Source organism: Acipenser ruthenus, chromosome 3 (assembly GCF_902713425.1).
Source record: "Acipenser ruthenus chromosome 3, fAciRut3.2 maternal haplotype, whole genome shotgun sequence".
Taxonomy (NCBI): Eukaryota; Metazoa; Chordata; class Actinopteri; order Acipenseriformes; family Acipenseridae; genus Acipenser; species Acipenser ruthenus.
In genome coordinates, this window is record NC_081191.1 from 28621368 (window position 1) to 28648504 (window position 27137).

General features: G+C 39.1%; 1 protein-coding gene across 7 annotated transcripts in view; it reads right to left on the reverse strand.

Annotated features, from left to right (window-relative positions):
- The window catches only part of LOC117394668 (kinesin-like protein KIF13A), a 126211-nt gene that overhangs the window by 49046 nt on the left and 50028 nt on the right, over positions 1-27137 (reverse strand). For all 7 annotated transcript variants that reach the window (XM_059012765.1, XM_059012761.1, XM_059012764.1 and 4 more), the window contains exons 5-7: positions 10775-10867; positions 9060-9240; positions 1633-1720 (exon numbers count right to left, since the gene is read on the reverse strand). In XM_059012765.1, the coding sequence (XP_058868748.1) occupies positions 1633-1720; positions 9060-9240; positions 10775-10867 (362 nt within the window). The remainder of the gene's footprint in view (positions 1-1632; positions 1721-9059; positions 9241-10774; positions 10868-27137) is intronic.

Consider the following 27137-nt stretch of genomic DNA (forward strand, 5'->3'; position numbering starts at 1 on the left):
GAGATGCAGTGTTGTCAGACCTTGAATAATGCAAAGAAAATAAGTTCATATTCATTTTTAAACAACACAATACTAATGTTTTAATTTAGGAAGAGTTCAGAAATCAATATTTGGTGGAATAACCCTGATTTTCAAGTACAGCTTTCATGCGTCTTGGCATGCTCTCCACCAGTCTTTCACATTGATGTTGGGTGACTTTATGCCACTCCTGGCGCAAAAATTCAAGCAGCTCGGCTTTCTTTGATGGTTTGTGACCATCCATCTTCCTCTTGATCACATTCCAGAGGTTTTCAATGGGGTTCAGGTCTGGAGATTGGGCTGGCCATGACAGGGTCTTGATCTGGTGGTCCTCCATCCACACCTTGATTGACCTGGCTGTGTGGCATGGAGCATTGTCCTGCTGGAAAAACCAATCCTCAGAGTTGGGGAACATTGTCAGAGCAGAAGGAAGCAAGTTTTCTTCCAGGACAACCTTGTACTTGGCTTGATTCATGCGTCCTTCACAAAGACAAATCTGCCCGATTCCAGCCTTGCTGAAGCACCCCCAGATGAGTCCAATTTTCAGCTTTGCCCAACACCTGGTCATCTAATGGTTAGACGGAGACCTGGAGAGGCCTACAAGCCACAGTGTCTCGCACCCAGTGTGAAATGTGGTGGAGGATCGGTGATGACCTGGGGGTGCTTCAGCAAGGCTGGAATCGGGCAGCTTTGGCATGAATCAAGCCAAGTACAAGGTTGTCCTGGAAGAAAACTTGCTCCCTTCTGCTCTGACAATGTTCCCCAACTCTGTGGATTGGTTTTTCCAAATATTGATTTCTGAACTCTTCCTAAGTCAAAACATTAGTATTGTGTTGTTTAAAAATGAATATGAACTTATTTTCTTTGCATTATTCAAGGTCTGACAACACTGCATCTTTTTTGTTATTTTGACCAGTTGTCATTTTCTGCAAATAAATGCTCTAAATGACAATATTTTTATTTGGAATTTGGGAGAAATGTTGTCAGCAGTTTATAGAATAAAACAAAAATGTTCATTTTACCCAAACACATACCTATAAATAGTAAAACCAGAGAAACTGATAATTTTGCAGTGGTCTCTTAATTTTTTCCAGAGCTGTGTGTATATATATATATATATATATATATATATATATATATATATATATATATATATATATATATATATAATTAGGGCTGTCACTTGGTTAAAAATGTTGATTGGTTAATTTATGGGCATTAGTTGATTAAATCAGAAGTTGTCTGGCTACTAATTGTTATTGATGTTTAAGCAAAATAACTCGCAGTCACTCAGGTCGTATTCACGTGACTTGGGATGATTTAAACCATTACTTCAAATAAAATGCTGTTCCCTCTCCATTTAGCTTTGGCCCCCATAAATTAGCAGTGCCTTACAGCTTACAAAAACATTTACCATGAGGCGGACTGGGGCGACTGAACAATAATACAGTACCGGTAAGAAATTAAAGTTACTTTCACCTCTCCGTGTAAAACAAACAAACAAACAAACACACAAACACACAAACAAACACACACACACACACAAAAGATCTGAATGAATTTGCAACTTCAGTGGCTTCAAAGTTTCCCTACAATCTGGAAATTCAATCCTACCTCAAAGCAGGTGACCGCAAGCTGAGACAAACCATCCACGTACGGACCCAACACCTTGTGCTCCCGAACCTTCAGGGAGATACGACTCCTAGGTTAAGAAAGAAACAAAGAAAAAAGGAAATCAAGACATTAAGTGTAGAATCCAGCTTGGGTCTGCCATGGAAATGTATATTCGTCTCCAAGAATTATTGGTGAAAAAAAACAGGACGACATCTCTGATTTCAACAATGTATATTAGGCAAATTGTCTTTTTACTTTCTTAATTTTTTTTAAAAAGCATTTTTATGGCCATGTAAAGGGGTTACCTTCTGACTCATGTTAGCCAACAAATCATTCTAAGCAACACGTAACCACATTTTGTACCTCAAGTTTATAAATCTGGCAATGATTAAAATTAACTTGTTGTATTGAAAATACAAGCAGAGAGACTTCTTTGTTTTGTTTTAAATCCTCGGTGACAAAATAGTTTGCTTAGCTGCTCTAGGTTACTTGGACTAAAGCAATCTATATTCTCTCTCTCATTAAATTATACATCTCCCAGGTGCCTTTATTCTGGTTAAATTCCCAATGGACAGGGCTAACAGTCTTTATTTTAATATATTTTTAATGAAGACATGATTTAGTTTGTGCAGGCATAGTAGGAGACTTGTCATTGTGAGAGTCTTGAGGCACACTGATTGGTTTATAAAATCTTTCCAGCACCGCTGTCATAGCATTGACTGGTTTTGTATTCCGATTTCCATCTTCGATAGAAAATGGCTCGTAAACACACGCCAAAATGCACCCGGTTTCTCGTGCTACAAAAAGTTGGAAATTATTCCACCTCTTGAAAACAACCTCTGATGCCTTTGAGTCTCAATGGTGCCAAGATAGCCTCCATGCACTACACATTGTACAGGGATGCCAACCTGTAAAAGACACTGGCAAAACCACAGAGTCAGTACCCACACAAGACTGCTTGTTAGAGGTACTAACATAATGGTGATGCAAAGCAGTCACTAAAACAGCAGTGAGATACTGTGGAATGAGACTGCAAGCAAGCTCAATCCGAAGTGCATATCTCGGCCCATCACAGCGCTGCTGAACGCAGCAGCTGTGCACATATTTCTTTACAAAACACACAGAAAACAGCAATAACACAATTACAGTTCAGAAAATAAACGTCTTGTAACTTAAAACGAGAATTTTAATTTAACTCCAGCCAAAGCTAAGCAGCCTGTGAGAAGAGCACAAGTCAGCTGAGCGACTCAAGCCGCTGGCTTCATGCGGGGCACAAGGCCTATGAATAATCAATACAAATCAGTACTTTTACTTTCCACCTACTCAGCAGACCACACTTTGGCAAGAACCAGAGCCCCAGTGCTGCAACATCTTGGTAGATCCAAGACAAACAAGCCTTTAAGAAACACACCCCTGCTAAGGGCAGCAAGCTGTAAAACCTGATAATATGATTATATTATGTATTTTATTTATTTTTTTAAATTTAGTTTCATCAAGGTTAGTGTAACCATGACACAGAGATGTTTATTTTGATTGTTTACATGAGAAAGTCCTGTTTTTCTGTTCCTGTCATCTCTTATTTCTGAAATGAACATTTGCTCAATATTAAGAAACAGATGTTGAGTTAAGGTATTTTTTGCCAATATGTTTGCAAAAGACTGTCTTATTTTGTGTTGTTTGATTTCCTTTTGATTGCAATCAACTCCTAAAGCTTTTCCGGAACTTGTGGACATGTTGTTGGAATGTAACAGGTTGAAGGCTTAGGGTCAAGCCAGGTCATAGTTAAGCAAAAAGTAAGTGACCTATTGCTTTACTCGTTCACACCATCCAAGAACAGATTGCTGGATGAGACATGAGAGTTACACACACAGACTTGTCATAAGTAAATATACACAAGTAAATAAGATGGGGTTGTCTGTACTATTAATGCAAATATAGTATTTATTTACGGTCACGGTATAACTCAATATACAGCAGTACAAACCTCACACAACAGCAACACAACCAGCAATAACCAAATGTTTATATTTCAGTTTTTCTGCTATGAAGGGTCTCCAGCATTAGTGAGACGATTTGATGCCAGTGTACACTGTATTCCCATACGACTGTCGGTTCAAAAGGGACACTGGCCAGTGCTAAGGAATTAACCGTGCAGTAGGTTCCTTCTTGATTAGAGGATAATTATGTCTATATACAGCAGTGTCTTAACTGTAACACCACTTAACTGTACAGATGTGGCATGCGCTTCGCAAACCCACAGGTGTAGCATGAAGGATATACAATATGGTATTTGGAATACACCAGGTGATATTTTTTAAAACACCACATAAGGCTGCGAGTGTGTTGATTTTTTTCCTTCTATAAAAGGATGTTTGACTTTGTCAGGATTCAGCCAACCTACAATTTCTTGCATGCAATGAATCAACCTGCAGTTTTAAGAGAGCGATCTACAATGCAGCCCACACGTTTAATTTCCTGTGGCTGTTGACCATTGTGCAACTGTGATAAGCTACAAAATATTTACTATACACCTACTTCAGATGCCAAAGACAATGGGGCATTTTTGACCTCAATGGTATCTCTTAATCTGTTTTTATTTACCTTTCTCCCTCCCTAAACAGGTACGGTTGTTTTTAGGTAACACTGTGCTTAAGGGTATTAAGGTGAAGTTTTTCTCTGTACATCAACTGCCCAGGTGTCAATGGGATTATAGTGTTGCTTTAAGACAAAAGAATGAAGATGATTGTCATTCAAAAATACAGATTCAAGTGCAAATGCCAGTTGTTTGCAGTTCAAATGCAGGTCTTAAATGTAATCCAATCTGTGAAGTGATGTTATTAATAAACAGCAGCTGCCTTCAAGGTTTTTTTTTTTTGTTTGTCATTAAGTGACTTTATATATTAAATTTGTAAACAACCATATGACTGAGCTGCAACACAATCTGTCGGTTCAATTGATAGAATGTTCTTAAGAGTCCAAAATAGTGAAATTTTGATCTGGAAAAAGATTAGGCTAACTATGTCCACCCGAGTCAGAACAGTTTGGAACATTTTTTAATTCCTTTAAAAACAAAACAAAAACAGATGAAATCATTTAAAGGCTAATGCTATATTATAGTACACTGCAGACCCCATATGCATTTAATGCAAGTCTCAAGAGCAAACAGGCACCAACTTACACATGTGACCCGTCATAGCTAATTTCCGGTCCAAGGTTGCTTCTACTGTGTCTACCTTGCTTGGGCGAAGTCTTTTGTTTTCAACTTCCCCTTCCCTTTAAGAAACTGTTTTGCTGGTGTGATCACTGCTGCAAAAAAAACTATTTTGTAAAGTCAGATTTTTCTGGAACCACTTTAAAATCTGAAGCTACCTAGGTTTATAGATATTGTATTACTTTATAATATAGCTTAATGGAGATCTGAAATCATAATTAATGGTTTGGGTTCACTTTGCCATGTTGGCATTGTGATAATTCAAGCTCTGCAGCACTTAAGGGTTAGGTCTTTTGGGCACTAACCTCCAAATCCAAGCCTCCCAACAGTAGGAAATGCATTCCAAGTTTGTCTTTTCACAAATTGATTATTTTTAAGTTACTCGTGAAGAACCATTATTAACGACTTATTTCCGATACATTTTTAAAGTAACTTATTTTCGTTTTACAAAAAATGATCAAACAAAAAAAAGACAATTGCTGTGAGGAACTTGAAAGCTTGGTAAAACCACTAGAATATGAAAAATAAATATAAGCTTTGAAACAGGCATGCGTAGTAAAATACCAGATTGTATTTAATAGCAGACACTACACAGTGCGTTGCTGTACCTGAAATCTCCAATTTATGTAACCGAATATGAGGACGGCGAAACAAAGTGTAGGCCTAGACATACACTGCGAAGCATGATTCTACTCAGGATTGCCCTGGCAAGGCACCACGTCAACATTACTTAAAATTCTTCTTCCATTTCCTACGGTCAAATTGGAAGACTAGTTTAAACAAATGTCACTAACATCCATCCCCCCACCATTGCTGTAAATTCAAGACTGGAGCCATCAGTATGATGAAAAAGTTGAAGACTGACATATATCAACAGAATGGTATGTCCAGTCACTTTCATATATCCCTAAAATCAGAGATTGTATACCTTAAGATAAATAATGTTAATGCAGTTTCATGACAATGGGGTAAGTGGCTCTACAGATACAGTATGGATTAATGTGAAGTGTGAGATACAGTATGTACTATTAAAACAGTTTGACACGCTTCACAGGGTTTCACATGTTATTCTCACAGCAGCTGTTAAAGATTGAATCGGTGTCCCCAATTAAAATTAGCTCACAGATGCTTGAAAACAAACATCTGTCTGCCTGAACCCTCCCATAAGCCAACGTTTCTGATGAAGCTGCAAAACAAAGAATTTTCAGGCCCTCCTCCATTACCCAATGTGCAAACAGCTGCTCTGCATGTTTAAGTTTATATTTGATCTGCTAGTCCAACAGAAAACAAATAAATACATAAACAAATAAAAGCAGTCACCAAATTGGATTTAAAAGAAAAGCAACGCTCAGCATTACATTTATATGTTACACTCAAATAATTGCGAAGTAGTCTTTGGGAATATTCTTTTTTAAAAAGAACAAATTATAACTTCCTAAATGCAAAGCTGTTTATTGTTTTAAAGCAAATTAAATTCAAACCAGTCAAACAAGAATGTATTTTAAGAACAGTGTTCATCCCTTCTTTGAAATAATTTATTTTAGCAGATCAAATATAATCTAATCCATGATTTTTTTTTTTTTTTTAACTACCCTTTATAATATTTTTTAACTACATTTGCTATTAATCACATATTTGTTTAGTGCAAAGCCCAAGCCAAAAGGCTTAGTATATAAATACAACACCAAAATACAACCCCAAAACACATCTGTTTTCTTTCAGGCCCCTTTATACCAATAAACCCAGTCTGTTAACAGAAACCAATTAGCAGGAAAAGGGTATAGGGATATAACTTATTGACCTCAAGCCAGTAAACAGCAATTCTGAAAGAAAGTAAAACCGTGTATCTCAGAGATATTTACACACAACCTACATTGGAAAGCAAGCAACTTTCTTGAATAAATTAAGACAAAATGTAGGAAACAGTTTTAAAGCCAAACAGCAAAGCAAGAAAGCATCTTCAAAAGTAAGAACATTTGTAAACTAGTAGGGTGTAACATTAATTTAAATACGTGTTCAACTTTTTGCCAGTATGATGATGTGTGACTGTGAGGTCATTGACTCTATAATAATAGTTTTCCTTTTGGGATTCCAATCTCATCTATTGGTGTAGTGGTTCTGGGTAAGGTAATGGGTAGACCACTAGATGACTGATGTTAGTCCCAATAGTATGGGCACTAGTTTCCTGGGGGGGTTGTGCAACCTGTCAGAAGATTGAGGAGAGATTTTGACTTGGCTCTAGTGCCTGTGTGGCCTAACCTCAGCTGTGTAAAACAAGTATAAAAAGCACAACACGTAAAACCTGCCAACGTTTTAAAAAATAATAAATAAGTAAATTACTTCCACAGTAAAAACAAAAAGAACATTACACAATAGTTAGTTCAGATTTTAGTTGGAAATTTCAAACCAAAATTATAAAAAAAAAATTAAAAAAGTTAAATGATTCCAAAGAATTCCTGTACTTCGCTAATTGTATCATAATCTGTTACAAGAGCAAAAATATCTTGGGGACCTCTGGAGGAAGGAAGGAAGAAATAAATAAATAAATAAATAAATAAATAAATAAATAAATAAATAAATAAAAAGTGTTTCTTGCTGCATCATGCGTGCCTGTAGATAATATATGAATGGTCGTGGACTACAGTGATTATTCCACAAATGGGGATGGCAGAACAGAACAGCAGCACCCAAAGTGGGGTGAACAGCAGAGTTGCCAACTGGCTCCAGAATCTGCTGACATTTTAAGGCAGGTCAGGTTTTTTAACTCGCCACTAAACCACAAATGAATTGATGCTAAATCAACAAGTGGGTGTGAACTGCGTCAATAAATGTGTTCAATTGATTCTATCCAGAGAGCATCACAACATGTATTAAAATAATATTGCTTGAAATGTTATATGGTAAACAATACGTACGAAAATAGTGCAATTCCATCATTATAGAGAATTATGCATTCACCCACACTCTCTCATTTAACCTTGGGGTTAAGTTTCTGCTTTGCACAGTCCTGCCCCAAATCAGACAAATACAGCAAATCAGCAAGCTGTATAGGCCTGATTGATGGAAACATATTTCCCGCCCCCAGACAGGTGTGTGCTTTTAGTAATAGTTCGCAAAATAATTACATTCCTTTAGCGACAGATCACACAATTTACACTCACGCTACATGCTCAATAAAATCAATTAATTTGCGTTAGAGAGGCGAGTTAAAAAACCTAACCTGGCTTAATGTGTCCGTAAATTCTGGAGCCAGTTGGCAACCCTGGTGAACAGGTTGTTTGAGTGAGTGAAATAAAAACAGTGTTCTGTTTAGTTAACACGTACAGTGTATACAAAAGAAAGTTTGTTTGTACCCAAGTTAACCATCTGAATTCTGGGAATGAATTTCCTTATACAGTGTAATGACATGCATCTGTTTCACAACACAGCTTGATTTTGCCCAGTCACTTGTTTTTTGGATTTTAATGAAGGCAAAGGCCAGCTATGGACAAAAGTTTAGCATCACCTAGAATTTTAAGATTGCGACAATAAAAAACAAAAATAAAATGATCTATCTATCTATAAAAACATAAAAGAGCAAAATTATTTAACATCGTGTAATCATAGAAACTATAAAAGGATATCGCAAAAGTCCACCGGAAGCCAGAATTTAAATGCATTTAAAATGTTAGATTTTTGAAAATGTCACATTTTTCAAATTGTCAGTTTTTCATTAACTACAAAACTACAAAGCGGTATGCAATTCAATATATTAACGTAACGTTATACAGCAGGTTTCTTTCAACTTTATGAAGCAAAATGAGTGAATTCTATTGGGTGATGCAAAACTTTTGGCCATAGCTGTAGATTCCCCAAAAGGTTATTTTATTATTGAAGTCTCAGAACTTTTTTGTTTAAAGACAGATTACAGAAATTATACTACCTGTAATTAGTTTAATTAGCACAACGTGTTTTATTGTAGGTATACCATACAAACCTTAAATTAATTTAAGGTTTCTCCAATACATGTTTTTATTCTATTTAAAATTAATTTAGGGTCAGATCTTTAGGAGATAAGTTATGTAGCGTTTGTGGGAACTATATTACACACAATTGAACCTACCTGTTAGACACAGACCATGGAAACTAAAATGTACAGTTAGTTACTGTCAAAATAGCTTAATGTACCTCTGTAAGGGGCTTTTCATTTAAGGGCTGCTGTTGACCCAAAACTCACCCTTTAGGATCCAGCAGGTCCCTGACCTTTTCGTTATAGATCTCCATGTAGGAAACCTCAACTTTAAAAGAGTGCGATTCATTTCCTTCTTTAGAAACCCGTTCAAACAAAGCACCGCAGAGGCGAGGGATAAGGCCTGGCTGATCTGCAGTGCCCATCATTGAGAAAGACTTGCCCGAACCTGAAAAAACACATTTTTTAAACAAGATGTTTACAGTGAGAGTAGCAGGAATACTTTTCACAATCTCTGAAAATGATCTTGCCAATATCAAGAACTGCTGTTTTTAGGCCTGCTGTAAGGAAAGGGCAGGGAAAAAAAAAAAAAAAAAGCTTATGTTTCCAATGACACAGCCATCTGACATAGCATCGCTATTCTCTTAACACGATTGAATCCACTTGCATGCTGCAACTCAACTACTCTCATTACTTCATTTAAAAAGACAACAGATCACAGCTATGTCATAGCTCTACTTTGAACTCCTGTGGGATGCAAGAATAGTTTCGAACAAACAGTGATGCAACTGGCTTTCGACAGAAGGAATTACAATGTTATTCCAGTATTAACCTAGCCACTCCCTCAAACATTATTCTCACTTTGTTTGCTACCAATATAAATAGCTAGTAAATCATTAAAACAAGGAAATGTATGTAACCTACTGTATTTACATATCTATGGCCTGAAATGCACACAGAATCTGAATGAAAACTGCTCATCTGTAATTAAGTCCTACAAACAATAAACAGTCAATTCTCGTTAAAACGAACTCAGATTAGGCAAATGTCCTGATACTACACATTTTCTACATGTTATGTCAAATTTAGCAGTCGCTTATTGAAAAATACTTTTTAAAATACAAATTCACTTAAAACTAATTTCCTGTTAGTGTTAATTCTTTTGGAGCCCCCCAGGGAAGAACAATTTGATTTAAACAAATCATCCTTGTTTGAACAGCTGAGTGTAAAGGACATTGCGAAATGTATTCACTTGCATCCAAAATTAGCACCTCTGTGCTGTATTTTAGTGTTGTTTTGGGACAACTGATCCTATGATGCATTTCGAATTGCCATAGTGCTCAATTACCAATGCCATTTCCATGTAGCAGCACAAAAACGTGCACTATAATTGCTGACAAAAGTGGAGGTGTTGAAAGCAGTGGAAAATGCACCACTGTGCTAGAAAAAGAAAGATGTTGCTGTAAATTTCAACATTCCCGCAAACATTTTGGCAACCAATCTGAAAAACTGGGACACAATAATAAAGGAGGACGCCTTGCTTTTGTGGTTTAAAAATACTGTGATCAGAATGGGACATGCTGTTCATTTGCAATGTATGCTTATTAAAACTTCAGTTACAACTATGTTCAATACAATGCAGAGTATGTTTTTTACTAATACTTTTAATTGTTAAATAAAAAATTAAATTAAATTTGATTTCAGTGTTACTGTAACTTCAATAAAAACGGACAGTATGCATTTGTCTTTGATTCCTGATAATACGATTTTCTTTGCTGGTCCCTTGAAATTCGTATTAATGAGAATTGACTATATCTGTTCAGACTGAGCCTAGACATTGTATTTAGCAATAATAACCCAGGAGTATCAACCCAGATTATTACGCCATTGACTGATTTACATGGGGCATACTTAAACACCTCCCAGCCGTTTGCCTAACCCCAAACACATGACAAAAAGAAATGACTGCGGTAATCTCTTACCTGTCTGTCCGTAGGCAAAAATGCAAGCGTTATATCCTTGAAATGCATTTTCAAGTATCCCTTCTCCAAGGCACTTAAAGACTACTTCTTGACCTGCAAAAACATTAAAAAACAAACATTCACAATTAAATAACCTTATTTGTACTGTTGTTGGTATGTCCAGATTCACAAAAGAGATATAAACCCTAATTTCCACTGTCCATTGTGTGTACTACTAGGAGCACATTGGCCTGGTCCTGCCTGATTTTCTCCGGACATCTACTGCCAACAGGTCCCCACCTCCTATTAGGGAGAACTAGAGGGGACAGTGGGTTGATTCCTTGAAGGCAAAGAGATCTATCTCTGCTCTCCCGAACCTCTCCCAAATGAAGCTCACCACCTCGGGGGTGAAGCCTCCACTCTGAGGCGCTGGGAACTCCTCTTCAGAGGAGGTCTGCCGCCCAGAGCAAAAGCTTGGGGGCCACACGATGGAGACTGGGTGATCTGAGGACACCCTGGTGGTTGCTGAAAGCCATATAGACAAGCACATGTCTCCCTTGAACCTCCTGCAAAAAAATTCTGCAAGGCCTGCAGCCCCAAAACATTGATGTGGAGACCCTGCCATTCCACACAGCACCCAAGCCCAGCCAGGATGCATCCATGGTGACAACCTCCCTTCTGGTGACACTGCCCAGTGCTACACCAAGGCCTAGATGGGCAGGCTATTTCCACCAAGAGATTGCCTTTGGACAGTGATGAGACACTGTCAGTAGGTGGTCGCAGTTCAACACGGGCTGAAAAACTGTTGAACCAGGCCTGCAGAGGGTGCATGCGCAGGAGACCCAATAGAAGGGTCTGGGAAGCTGCTGCCATCAAGCCCAGAAGTCTCTGGAACGTCACTACCATGAGAGCTCTGTTGAGCTCAAAGAGCTCTAAACAGGCAGCTATTCTCTGCACTCTGCCGTCCAACTGAGTGGACAGCATGGACCTGGAGTCACAAGCACACTCCTAGATGGCAAAGGCCCCCTTGATCAGCGGTAGAAGCTCTGCCGACTGAGAGCTTAACCACAGAGGACATGCTGTTGGACTCCACGTCCTCAGACAGGAACGCCAGCTCCTCTTTGCCCACCTCATCAGGCCAGTTCTGGTGCTGAGATCTGTGAGTGCAGTACTTTTATGCCCTCGGGGGCAGGCCAGGACTGCGTCACAGGCTCTGCAAGCATCTTTGATATATCATATTCACGTTTCAGGTCTTTAAGAGGTAAATACCAATACGGTAATGGTTACATTTCGTACTTGAAAAGGGAACTACTCCCACCTCTTTAGTTTTACTGTTTTATTTCACATGACAAAGCAAATGGTTTTCAAATATAAAATAAGCCAATGCATAGCTTTCTTTTGTTTACTTTGTTCACAAAAAGTCACGTAAAAGAAGGTTATGAGGCTACAAAAAGTTATTCAGGGTGTAATTTTACACGCGGACATCATTACACAACAGTGTGGAATGGACGTGATTGTTTTGTGCACCATTGCGCTAATCAGGTCATTCGTCTAAAAAGACGCCAAGGAGAGGTTGCTTGATCCCTTTTGTCAGTGGCTTGTGTCAATGTACTGCTTTTGTTGGAAAGCCCTTGAAAAACACACCTATAAAATAATACCAATGTTATTTGTCTAGGTCATAACCCACAAGCAGAAAAAAAAAATCAAAAGTTCAAGTTTCAGACACTTTCTCACTGTGTGGGTCACAGGTTACGCAACAATATATATTATGTTCGGCTGATTATGCTTAATTACTTCTTTACCATCTGAATTAAAACCAACACTTGGTTTTGACAGTGAAAGATATGACTGAAGGATATGCAGTCAGTGGAATGTAAAATGACCTGCATCTGTTTTCAGTAAACTAAGTCACAGAATAAATAGCTTCAAATGTCAATTTCATTTCTTTTTTATATTTATTTTACTATTTTTGGTGTTCATAAATTATTCAGAGTAGTCTATTTCTCCAATAATGGTTATGCTTTTTCTCTAAATCTGGGGCAGTGAAAGATACTGAATTTAATTATCTACCGACAATCCTGTAATTGAGACTGGCTGAGCTTTTGTGCTTATTGTATGAAGGAGTTGTATTTCGAGTCTGCATTTTCATTGACCTTCCTTTTTGAAAGCACACTACACCATTCTGGTATTCATTTGAGAACATATGGGTCACTGTTATGAGCTTGAGCAAATACAAGGCACTGGGCAGATTTGTTTTTGGCAGGAATCTGCTGTACTGTATGTCATGCAGGATTTCTCTGCGTCAAACCTTCAGATTTGTTTGAACTCTGTTCCCTTTAGAAAGTGATGCAGCTGTTTTGCTCTCCTTGCGCAGTGCTTTTCACAGCAGGGAGGCTTTCTTTGATGCAAGTGTTCACGGGTTCAAGGTTAGCACATGACAGATAGGCTGAAGTAGAAGAATCAGAACTGGTTTGATAGACAGAATGCAAGAAGGGGAGATGCACAAGGGTCTGAAGACATGACTTAATTGGGTGTAGGCAGCCCAGACAGTCTTGGATATGGAAGCACCAGCCAATCTAGTGTAGATTCTGCAATATTAGGCATACTTGCATAGTTCTAGATGGTTACAAAATAAGACAAACACTTTTTTTAGGCAAAGTATCGATATGATTTCCCTGCATTAAAATACGAAACCATTATAAACTTTACACAGAAAAAAAAAAACACAGAGAAAAAAGTAAAGCAACTTTTCACTAATGGGATGTCAATCAATGGCAACTGGCGATGAACTTTTCAGGAGGTCACGCCAAGCTTTACAAAGCGGAACTTTGCATAACCTCTGACACCTCTGAGAACAGCTCTCGGAGCACAGAGCAAAGGCATTTCGGACTTGGAGGCAAAAACCTGGCCATGTCCTCAACATTAAGAACGAATTAAACTCAAAACCAATAGCAATTTGCTATTTTAACAAAACAAAGCAGCACACTTAGCTTTTTTTTACTGTTATTTTAATAATAAGCATTTGTCTTTTAACTATTAAAACAGTACATCCAAGATGGACTGTCGATTAAAGAACCACCTGAGTTTTGTGCATTAAAAGGCTTTATAATGGTTTTTGTTTTCAGGACATTAGGTTATGTTATGATTTCCATTACACGAGAGTAGATGTTAAAACTTCATACTGATTTGAACTCGGCTCTCGCCAAGATAAGCACCAACTAAGACGTAGCTTTACAGTAAACTAATGTGATCCATATGTGTCTCCATCCATTTACGTTTCCTTCCATATGATGATGTAGATATCCTTCTGTCTGGTGTTGATGGCTGAAGTGTAATGCTGGCTCCAGGGATCAGCTTATTTTGCCTCCCTGGTGCATCAGCACACACAACGGCTGCGATGCTGGCTCCGGGGATCAACCACAGTGTGGCCTCCCCAGCTCATCAGCATGACAACCGTCTGGATTGAGCTACGTAGGGTACATCTCTGGGGTCTTCAAGTGGGCACCTTCCATCCTCAGTGTTTCGTAGACTAGCCCACGACACCTCAAGAGGGCTTGACGGTGATTCTGGCGTCCCAGCATCACCCCCCTCCGTCCCCTACTCAACTCAGCCCAGCTTACTAATTAATAAAATCAATTGAGATTTTTTTTTTGTTTGTTTAAATCTAAAAATAAGTTTAACCACCCTGCTAGTAGTATAGTCAGCACTCCATTATCCATTACCCCAGATACGTGTCGCGTTTTACCATCCTTTTTTTAATAAAATCCTATATCTATATATATATATATATCTATATATATATATCTATATATATATATATCTATATATATATATATATCTATATATATATATATATATCTATATATATATATATCTATATATCTATATATCTATATATCTATATATCTATCTATATATATATATATATATATTTATTTATTTATTTATTTATTTTAGCTCAAAGAGCCAGCTGCCCAACTTATATATATATATATATATACACACACACACACACACACACACACACACACACACACTACCGGTCAAAAGTTTTAGAACACCTCAATTTTTCCAGTTTTTATTGAAATTTACACAGTTTAATGTCTCAATGTACTCTGAAATTAAAGCATAGAACAAATAAACAATTGGAGATAAAAAATAAATCATGGAATCATTTTGTTTAACAAAATTTAATCTAAATTTTTGACTCAAAGTAGCCACCTTTTGCAGATATAACAGCCAAACACACTCGTGGCATTCTTTCTACAATGGAAATCAAATATTGTTCGGAAAGTTCTTCCCAACACTGTTGCAGAAGTTCCCACAAATGTGTTGCACTTGTAGGTTGCTTTGCTTTCATCCTTCTGTCCAGTTCATCCCAAACCAGCTCGATGGGGTTTAAGTCTGGAGACTGTGCTGGCCATTCCATGATTTGAAGCCTACCGTCTTGTTCTTTTCTTCTAAGGTAGTTCTGACATAGCCTGGAGGTATGTTTTGGGTCATTATCTTGCTGTAGGATGAACCCCTGACCAACTAGGTGTATACCAGACGGTATTGCATGGCGCTGCTAAATGCTGTGGTAGCAGTTTTGGTTCAGGGTGCCACTCACTTTATGCAAGTCGCCGACTCTGGATCCAGCAAAAGAGCCCCAGACCATCAAGCTTCCTCCTCCATGTTTGACAGTTGGTGTCACACACACCGAGGAACCATCCTTTCGCCTACTCGACGGCGTACAAAAACCCTGCGTGATGAACCAAAGATTTCAAATTTGGATTCATCGGTCCATAAGAAATTCTTCCAGTCTTCAGTAGTCCACTGGCGGTGCTTCATGGCCCAGGCAAGCCTCTTTTTCTTATTTTGCCATCTTAGCAATGGCTTTCTTACTGCCACTCGACCTGTCAAACCTGCAGCTCGAAGTCTTCTCTTCACAGTTGAAACTGAGACTTGCTTACTTCGACCAGTGTTAAGCTGTGCTTGAAGCCGTTGTCCTGTGAGCCGCCTATCACGCAAGCTGTTGACTCTCAGAAACTTGTCTTCTGATTCTGTTGTGGCTTTGGGTCTGCCAGACCTCTTCCTGTCAGAGTTTCCTCCAGTTTCCAAGTGCCTTTTGATGGTGTAGGAAACTGTACTCACTGACACCTTGGCTTTCTTTGCAATTTCTCTAAAGGAAAGACCTACACTTTTAAGGGTTATAATGGTCTGTCTGTCTTCCTTTGTTAATTGCCTTTTTCTCACCATTATGAGAGCAATATACTACTTCCTGCAGTACAATACTGTCCAAATAATGCTTAAGAGGGTGTAGTAACACAGTCTGTTCCAACACTGCTTTTATACAGACAGAGGGTTTGTAAGTAATCAACAAAAGTTGGGACACCTGTAGGAATTGTTAGCATCAACTTTCAAGGCTTAATTTACTTCCATTGCTGCAGAACAGCTGTAAGTTGTTAACCCATTACATGTTCCCTGAAAAAGGCCTTTTTGTATAACTCTGAAATGTACATTATTTTTCAGTTTTTGGTAACCTAAACTTTTTTTTTTTAACCTCTGGCAGTTTACCGCTTACCTTTGTACCATTTCAGGTTATTCACTGGACTTGAACTACTTAAATTTCAATAAAAACTGGAAAAATGGGGGTGTTCTAAAACTTTTGACCGGTAGTGTATATATATATATGTTACAGTTTAACTGAATATTCATCACAGCCCACGTTTTAAAGAAATCTTTTGTTTCTTTTGTGCATTTTCATTTGCAAGTGAACTGTGACATTAGGGCCTTATCGAGCACTATATTCTGCAATTTTTAATACTGACTTGGATACTGTTTTAATTCAGGAAACTTTTTTTTTTTTTTTTTTTATCTTTTGGTTTTGCTAAATTGCATTGCCTTTTATGTTTTACGTAGTTCTGTGAATGGATAACATTTGATTTCATTTTGCCGTTAGGTTGTTAATGGGAAATTCTATACACTGCTACAATACGTACCAGATTTAAACATATACAGGAGACTGTACAAAAGGCAAAATAAAACACAGTACAAAAACTACAAATAAAAAGGTGCCACATACGGCGAGCGCTAGCTTTACTAAACAAGGAGTCCCACTCCAGGAACCTGCTACACTACGTAACCCTCGCTATACATTACTTGGGATCAATATCCCCTAAACTAACCTACTTATGAGCCAGTATTCTTACAGCGACTCCTGCTTCTTCATGCGGCCTTGGCTGGGCACTGATTTCACAAGTACCATGTTGCAGTTTAAGGGTTGCGTAGCTGTAGTTCCTGCAGAGCGGACGCTCTCCTTCTGAGTGTACGCAGCACCCTTCTGTGTAGCACCTTTGTCCTGGCCTCTGTAGAAAATTAAGCAGGCTTTTGCTAATTGAGAATTCCTACATCTCACTCACCTGCTTTGCAGAGGTGATAGCAAGCAAGAAAACCGCTTTGAATGATAAGTATTTCAGCTCAGCTGAATGAAGGGGCTCAAATTGGGGCTTCACGAGTGCATTAAGCACCATGTTTAGCCTCCAGCAAATGGACAATGTCCTTCGTAGGACTACGAAGCCACCTATCCCCTTTCAAAAGTTGCCCCACCAGGAAGTGAACGCCTGGGAAGACAATTTTGACATGGCAAGCTGAAATAGCTGCCATATAGACCTTTAACGTGCTGGGGGATTTCCCTTGTCAAAAAGGTCCTGCAAATATTGCAGTGTAACTGCCATGGGATAGGTCATGGGGTCAAACCTATGAGGCAGACATCACATCTGACAGACGCCCCACTTATACCCATACTGGGAATGCAGGGACGCTGCTCTGGCATTCTGCAGATTGTCAGTGACCCCATTGGAAAGCCCCAGACGGCTCAAATGCAGCCATTCAGGGGCTAGACCTAGAGCTGCAGGCTCGATGGGTCGGGATGCCATAAGTTCCCCCGCGCCCGACTGAGCAGGTCGCGGCATGTCGGCAGTTTTCACAGCTGGCCGCTCAGGAGCTGCATCAGAGTTGAAAACCAGATTCTCCTAGGCCAATACAGGGCTACTAGGAGCACTTGGCTCGATCAAATTACATAAATACAGCTTGTGTTCAATTTATTACGTTCAATTTATTGGTTATGCTTCCTTGTGATTTTGGCAAAATCAATAACAATCAAGTGTAAAACAGTGCAGATACTTCACTGCAGTTTGTAAAGTTGGAAGTCCTAATGGTAATGCAGCCATCTCTACTGAACAATAAATTCAGTGCCGTCAAGATGGACCATAATAGCCCTATTCCCTATAGACAATGTTCCGTCAGATTTTTCTGACAGTCTCACGCTTGTAGTTCTGTTGTATTGTTCTCCCTTTCTCATGCAAGCCAATGATTCAGTAATCAAAAATGTGTTTTTTTTATACCAAGTTATTGTTGAACAATGGGCAGGCCTTGGAAAGAGGTCATATGTTGAGCCCTTCACTAGTTTTGAAACGGATATAGATGTAATGTCATGTCCTGTCATGTAACATTCTTTCCAGGAAACCCAGGATCTAAGAGAATTGCTTGGCTATGACTGGCAGAAAAATTAGAGACTGGAAAGTCGGTATTTGTCCGTCACATGTTTTGATTTGCCTAACAGCTATATATCTGTCAACTCCAATCCAGGTTTATTTCCAGTGCAGCAAGATCTGGGCTAAGCCTGAAGAACTGACAGTTACCAAACAAAAAATACAAACCTTCAGGTCAACAAAACTAGTCAACTGAATAGAAAGAGCTTACACTGAAAAAAAAAAAAAAACACTGATTCCAGTTTCTTTGCTAGGTTATCTTGCCATTATTTTTCTCTTTAAAAGTAACATGGTAATGGCCCAGAGCCTATTGCACAGAACTCTGGGTTACATCTTGCTGTTGTGCCACTGCATGTGCTGTGGTATCTGTAGAGAGAACAATAAATTACTTAACTGCATGGCTCAAGCTCTGACCTGTTCTCAGAGGCGATCAGGTTAAAGAAAACTCCATTATTAGGAATGTAAACATCAATATACAGTGCTACATCTATAATTAGGAGACAGCTTTATTTGTGTTTCGCCTTGTAAAGAATATTGGTATTTTTGTTCCATAAATGATTTACAATGCCCACAAGCCAAATTAATATTGTAGCGTACGGTGGAAAATGAAGGAGGGAGTCACACAAATTGCATGTATTCAAATCCACGGTTTATCGGGACGATTATTCTCGGCCTCAATCTTATCAAGAAAACCTTTTGGTTTTTATTTGTCTGTTAGCCATCCACACATTTGTATCTTTTGAAATGAAAACAGATATTTTGAAAAGATTTTCATTTTTTGCTGTCTGCCATGCTTCGTGATGTATATCTGGAACTAGTGTCCCGCGGTATAAAATCGATACCTACGGTATATCACAATACCAAAATTTTACGATACCGAATATCGGGGTAAAATAAAAATATCAAAGTATCACGGTTTTTCGATACTAAGTTTTTTCTGTTTTTTTTTTTTTAACTTTTAAAACAAAACTTTAAAAACAATATTTACTAAGCTTACTCATTTCTGCTCAGTGGAAGTGACCAACTACCCTGCGTGTTCTGGGAAAATTAAATTACTGCAGCAGTCATGGAGACTGTAGGAGAGAAGCCTGGTATGGAGCTATTATGGATTTCAGCCAGATGACAACAGCAACCTGGTTGAAGGCGGACAGTCAAAATGTCGAAAGTGTTTTAAAGAAGTTAAAAACAAAAGGAGAACATGCCACCAATTTATTTAAACATCTTTCAGATAAAACAGGAATGTGCTAGAAGCTGATCAAAAGGGAGTTCATTGGTGTTTGTTATTACAGTACATTTGCTAGAAGCTGCAAAAATATTAATTTGCCAACATGTGTCATTAAAACTACCGCGTGTCAAAAATGTTACTGATGTTTTTATATTCTTTGGATTAATCCGTATTTTATGAGCATGTAATGTGATAGCTGTGAACACCCTGTGTTTTTAATTGCATGCATGAGCGGTGGAAAGATCAGAATGAATACAGACTTCATTGCCAGCATATCAGTTTCCCTAACAGAATCAATGCAATGCTTCATCTGCAGAGGAAAGCACAGGACCTATAAAGCTTCGAGTCACACTGCAAAAGTCTGCCAATGCAGACGGCTACAGGTTCAGCATGAAAGCAATACAAGTAAATACCGTTTATTATTAGTAGCCAGAGTGGTTGTCTTTTGTTGAATTGACTTTCTTTGCAAGATCTTTAACAACCAAACATGCATGATGGGCCAAATGACCTCCTCTCTATTGTGAACTATACAGCGATTGAAAGTGCGTGGACAGAAAATGTCTTCTGTTCTTACTTAAGGTGCACTGGAATGTTGTTTTGACAGTGACATTTGGCTTGAATACATTTCAACAGAATTCTATTCTCGTAGCACGTAAGAGGAAGGCATCTACATTAGTGGCCCGTTTGTTTTAAAAATGTAGCATTAAATATAATATTTAGGCTTCCAAGCCGTAGGCTGGGGAAGCCTATTGTTTTTGTTAGGATTATTATTATTATTATTATTATTATTATTATTATTATTATTATTATTAGGCTTCCAAGCCAAAGGCTGGGAAGCCTATTGTTATTGCTGTGTTTATTATTATTTTTCTTCTTCCCAAACATTATCGCAGAAAATGCATACGCAAGTAGATGCCTATGGCTGGACAACCAGACTGGCGTCCCCAAATGAAAAAGTCACATGGTTCGACCGCCATATTGGATCTCATGGAAGTTTTGGGAATTTTTCAAAACTCTTGCCGTTAAACAACTTAAGGTGGAACGATGAAAATGGCAGCAGATAGTGCAGCAATGGCCTATAAAAAATATATGTTCAATCGAGGTCGATTGAACAATTACTTTGCCCGCTACGCTAGATTGGCGCCAAATATCCAACAATCTTCTTGTCTTAAACCGCAACGTCAATCGACACCTAAATTGGCACGCATGTTCATGACCAGGTCCTTTCTACTGTTTGTAAAATCCACGCTTTTTCGTTACAAAATATGGCCGCGGCGTGCAAATAACCGTTTCACGGTGGCGTTATTTTCATACATTCGTGCATAAATCCAAGGTGCAATACACTACAGTCATGAAACTTTATATGACCATAGAGACTCACGTGAAGTTCTGGTGATATGAAAATGACACAGTTTGATCACATGGTTTGGCGGCCAGATTGATAATTGTAAAAAAACTTTTGCAACCCATAACAAGAACACCATTGCACTTATGCTCTTCAATGTCAACACAATTGTACAGACCATTGGAAAGTAATAACTGCTGAAGATTGAAACAGATTGCTCAGACGACGCGGCGGCCATATTGGAATTTATGTTGAAATTAACTCCTAGGGCGTGCCGACAGGGTCATAGTTATAATGGAACACATATAGGAAGTCATATGTGCTCTATGAAAAAATGTCATCGCCCGTGACCTCTGACCTCTCCTAAAGGTCAAACGGTGATGCATGACATCATCAACATACGCAACTGGCTATAAAACTGCCTATAACTTCTTATCGGCTGCACCAAAACGCACGAAATGTGACACGGATGTAGAGGACTATGGGATGTTGTGCCATGGTCAATATGGTGGCCTTTGGTCACATGGTGTGGCAGCCATCTTGGATTTAATGAAAATTGAGCAATTTTCAAAAGTCTTATTCTCATGAACGGTAAATTGCACAGCTGTGAAAAATGTTGTACATAGTGCGCTAACCAATGTGCTTAAATTTCACGATAACTGCTTGGAAGCCTGTATAGTTGCTAGCAACTCTAGTTATTAGGCTTCCAAGCCGTAGGCTGGGGAAGGCTATTGTTCTTGTTAGGATTATTATTATTATTATTATTTTTTTCTGCCAAAACATGCTCAAAAACTCACGAAATTCGGTACACTGGTAGATGCCTATGGGGGATAGTCGGTGATAATCAGCAAATCTGCGCAAGTCACGTGGTTCGGCAGCCATATTGGATTTTGCGGAATTTGTTAAAACGCCTATGTATCGGAAACCGCTTACTGCAGAGTTCTGAAAATTGCTATACATGTTGAGGGATAGTCCATGATTAATTGTTGTTAATATGAAGCTGATTGGTTCTATGGTTTGGCAACCACATTGATTAATGTTCTCTGAAACCGCTTATCCGATTGAAACAAATTGGAATAAAACACCTCAGTATGGTCATCTGTTACGCTTGTTCAAGGGAAGTTGCTACTGTGAAAATCATGGCGTCCATGCTAAATGACATCATCAACATACGCAACTGGCTATAAAACTGCGTATAACCTTATCGGCTGCACCAAAACGCACAAAATGTTACACGGATGTTGAGGACTATGTGATGTTGTGTTGTGGTCAATATGACGGCCTTTGGTTACATGGTTTGGCAGCCATCTTGGATTTAATGAAAAGTTTGGACAATATTCAAGTCTTCTTCTCATGAACGATAAATAGTACAGCTGTGAAATTTTGTACATAGTGCGCTCATGTCCACGATTGATTCTACTTAAGGAAAAATGGATCGGTCACATGGTGTGGCAGCTATGTTGGATTTTGCGTAAAACGCTTAAACAACAGCTCCTCATGAGCCCTTTGGCTGATTGACGTGAATCTTGGGTATACGTTATCTTTGTGCTGTCCTCTAAAAAAGTTAGTCAGGAAAAGTTCCTACATCAACAAACATGACCGCCATGGGCCAATCAATATGGGTGACATGCCACTTTTGCCCATTATTCACCCTGAAATGATACATTCACACCACTAGGGGCACCTGTTGCCGTAGAAACTTGAGTACAGTCTTGGAAAAATATTTCTTGAAAGCAGCCATTTTTCGTTGGTGCGAGAACAGTTTTACTAACTCATGTAACTTAACACAGTTATTACAGTGGAAAGGATTATATTAATTTAGATGTACACACAGTATATTATACAAAGATACATACTGTAAACTAAGAAAAGATTATTTTAAGAACTGTTGCAGCTGCATCCACGCGAAAAAAAACCCCAAAAAACCTATTGGCAATATTCAAAGTCTCGAGACAAAAGTTATACGCGGTTTGTAATACTTATGAACAAATTTGTTTTATTAAAGCTACCATGAGTATAATTTTGTGAGAATGTTAATATATGTCAGTTAAGTTCTACCGTTTATTTTAATTATATTAAGTTGTATTTATAGGGCTGTGTTTAGAGATAAATCAGGTCCGATTCAGTTGCAATTCAAACAGTACCCACTGAAAAAAAAAAAAACCAAAAAAACTGCGTAATGTTGTTTGCTTACGTATAATAACCTCGTGGATATGCTGGCTTCACACAACTGCACACATGCTCACACACAGTAGTATTCGCTTGCTCTATCAAATACAATTGTATAGAAGACCGCACAGCTATTCACAGCGAATCCTCCCACAAAACGGACATTTTACTATAAATATTATATATAATTATTTAAATCGCTGTTTAGCAGCTCAGCGTGAACCGCAGATGAAAACATACACATTTCACGTCCACATTTTCCACATGTATGCTTCAGCGATTTCAATTAACTGACTTTTATAATTAATAATATAGGTCATTTCAGGTAAGAAAAAGTATCCACAAAACTCTTCAGAATCGCTTGCTCTATGAAATACAATTGTAACGGTAATATATAAAGTGTTTATGTTTTATTATTTAATATAGGATGTGTGTTGATAAATTGGTTTTGATATGTTGTGGCTTGAACAGAATTGTAAAGTTTGTATGTTTGTAATTTATTAGAAATGACTTTTGTTGTTTTACAAAACTGGTGTGTTTATATGAGCACTATAGGTAATGCAAGTAGTGTAATACATAAATAGGTTTATATAGTATGGTTAAGTTCTGCTAAAGGTCAAATTTAAAGCTGGCTGTAAAACTTCTCAGAATTTCTTATTGACTGCAGACGGTTGTTATATAACATGCAGAGTTCTGATTGAAGCCAAAATGAGCATAAATGATCTCAGTATGATTATCTTTTATGGTTGTTCAAGGGAAGTTGCTACAGTACAAAACATGGCTCTCCCTCCCCCGCACCCCCTCCCGCTCCAACTCCTACACCCACTGCAACCCCTACTAACTCACCCTCCTTCTCCACCTTCTTGCCCCTCTCAGACTCTGACCTCTCCTCCCTGCTCCAGGGTCACAAACCCACCACGTGTGCCTTGGACCCCCTCCCCACTCACCTCTTTCAAGCTGCTGCTCCTGCTCTACTCCCCTTCATCTCCTCCCTCCTCAACACCTCTCTACTTTCTGGTATCTTTCCCTCTGCCTTCAAAAAAGCCTCTATCACTCCCCTCCTCAAAAAACCTACCCTCGACCCCACCTCCCTCCAGAGCTACCGTCCTGTCTCCCTCCTACCCTTCCTCTCCAAAACCCTTGAGCGGACTGTACACCGCCAGCTCTCTGCTTTCCTGTCCAACCACTCTCTGCTTGACCCTCTCCAATCTGGCTTCCGCTCTGCTCACTCCACTGAAACCGCCCTCCTGTCTGTCACCAACTCACTTAAGTGTGCCCGAGCTGCCTCTCTCTCCTCTGTCCTAATTCTCCTCGACCTCTCTGCTGCCTTTGACACTGTTGATCACTCTATTCTACTATCATCTCTCGCTGACCTGGGGATCTCTGGCACTGCTCTGGCCTGGTTCTCCTCCTACCTCTCCAACCGCACTTACCAGGTAACCTGGCGTGGAGCAACCTCCACACCTCACCCTCTCTTAACTGGAGTCCCCAAAGGGTCAGTCTTGGGTCCTCTCCTGTTCTCTCTCTACACCCGCTCCCTGGGCCCCCTCATCGCATCCTATGGTTTCTCATACCATTTCTATGCTGATGATGCTCAGATTTTCCTCTCCTTCCCCACCTCTGACTCCACCATCTCCTCCCGTATCTCTACCTGTCTGTCTGCTATTTCCTCCTGGATGCACTTGCATCACCTCAAACTCAACCTCTCTAAATCTGACCTCCTTTTCTTTCCCTCCTCCTCCCCCTCCTCTGATCTCTCTATCTCTGTTCCTCTGGAATCTACCACACTCTCTCCCTCTTCCTCAGCTAAGAACCTTGGAGTCACCCTGGACCCCTGCCTCTCTTATTCCCAGCACATCTCCACTGTGGCACGCACTTGCCGATTCTTCCTGAGCAACATCCGAAGAATCCGACCCTTCCTCACCAACTATGCTACCCAGCTCCTGGTCCAGGCCCTGGTACTCTCCCGCCTAGACTACTGCAACTCCCTCCTGGCTGGCCTCCCTGCATCCGCCACCCGTCCGCTCCAGCTCATCCAGAACTCTGCTGCCCGCCTGGTGTTCTCTCTGCCTCGCTTCGCCCACGCTACTCCACTACTCCGCTCGCTCCACTGCCTCCCGATCATCGCTCGCATCCAGTTCAAGACTCTTGTACTAGCCTACAGATGCCTTGACCAGACTGCACCCAGCTACCTCCAGACCCTCATCTCTCCCTACACCCCCACTCGACCTCTCCGCTCCGCCTGCACTAGAAGACTAGCTCTACCTCCGCTACGCTCCCCTGCCTCCAGAGCCCGCTCCTTCTCCACCCTTGCTCCGCAGTGGTGGAATGACCTTCCTACAGATGTCAGGACTGCCTAGTCCCTGACCACATTCCGGCGCCTCCTCAAGACTCACCTCTTCAAAGAGCACCTGTAGAACTCCTCTGTTTGTATCCTGGGACACTATCACCCTTCATGTAAATGTGCTTTATTTTGCTCTTATCTGCCCCCTATTTTACTGCATTTAATCCTGTACTTCAGAATACTGTAATCTGCCAAGTGTTTAACCTGTAGTACTTTGTATTTAATCACATCCTGATGTAACTATCACTATTTAATCATATCCTGATGTAACTATCACTATTATCTGCTATATTATTGAATTGTGGTTTGTCACACTTGTACTTTGCTTGAACAAAAGTTATTGTATTTCTTGCTCTTATTGTATTACTTGTATTGTAACACTTGAAATGTATTTGCTTACGATTGTAAGTCGCCCTGGATAAGAGCGTCTGCTAAGAAATAAATAATAATAATAATAATGGCTGCTGTGGGCCAATGACATTCCAGCATTGATCATCTAAAAAGTGATTCCCATATTTTGGCCAAAATTGACAGTCAGCTGTGTCCAAAATGATTTGTGATGATAACGTTTCATCTATAACAACCAATGCGCTTAAATTTCACGCTAACTGCTTGGAAGCCGTAAAGTTGCTTGCAACTAGTTAACTTTTAATTTTTCACTACTGAATTGCATATGTTAGCAGCGTTTTTAGTAAAGCAGTTCTTTGCCAAATTCGTTTTTTAATCCACTTAACTAATTTAATTAAATTATTTGGAAGTGGTGATTTTCAAAATATCTAACACTGTAAAATGACTGCATAGTGTTTAAAATTAAGGAATACAACATTTGTGTGTATTCCTTAATGTAACATTACTGTGTTAGTTTAAAAATAAATGTTTTACAGTGTACACAAATCAAATCAGGCTCGTCTAGTTTAGCATTATACTCTGTTTATTTGTTTTATTTGTTTAGATTTGAACAGTATGGATTCATGGAGGCATTATGCTGTATGTGACTTTAAGAACATAAGAAATGTTACAAACAAGAGAAGGTCCATTTGGCCCATCTTGTTCATTTGGTTATTTATTGATCCAAGCAAGAACCTCATCAAGCCATTTCTTGAAGTAACCGTGTAAATCAGCTTCCACAGCAATGCTTCATTTTTTCATTCCTTGCTCACATTTTTAGGGCACTTCTAAGATACCCCTGTATGTAAAACATCTGGCCTAGTTATAAAAATCTGCTTCAAGGGAAGTATTTCTGTGTTATTTTGTTATATATATAGGAATTAAGTGATTCCTTGTAACTGGAGTATGTGACGCTGGCCAAAACGCCAGAGTTCTCTTTTTATATGTAAGAAATAAAGAAAATTGTGTCTTTTACACTAAGCACCTTCTTACCAGTTTTAGAACAGCAAGCACTCCACCATGCTGTAGCATTAACTGTGTTAGCCTCTTATGCACTTTGCACTTGCAAAAAAGGAATTTGGCAGCTATTTACCATGTAATGGACATAAGATCCAAAGTATCGCGATAGTATCGAATATCATGATACTGTGCATGGTATCATATCGAGCCTCCCTAAATGAGGTATCGCAGAACACTATCTGGAACGTTCACCCAATATTTGTGAGTCAAATTGCATTATGGGGGAAATGGGAGCCACGACCATACTGTGTTATAATCGATTCCCCACTATAACAGGTTGCGTTATAATGGGGTAGCACTGTGTATGTGTATATATATGCTGGCACTATAAAAGCAGTTTCTCATCAAAACATGGATATTTT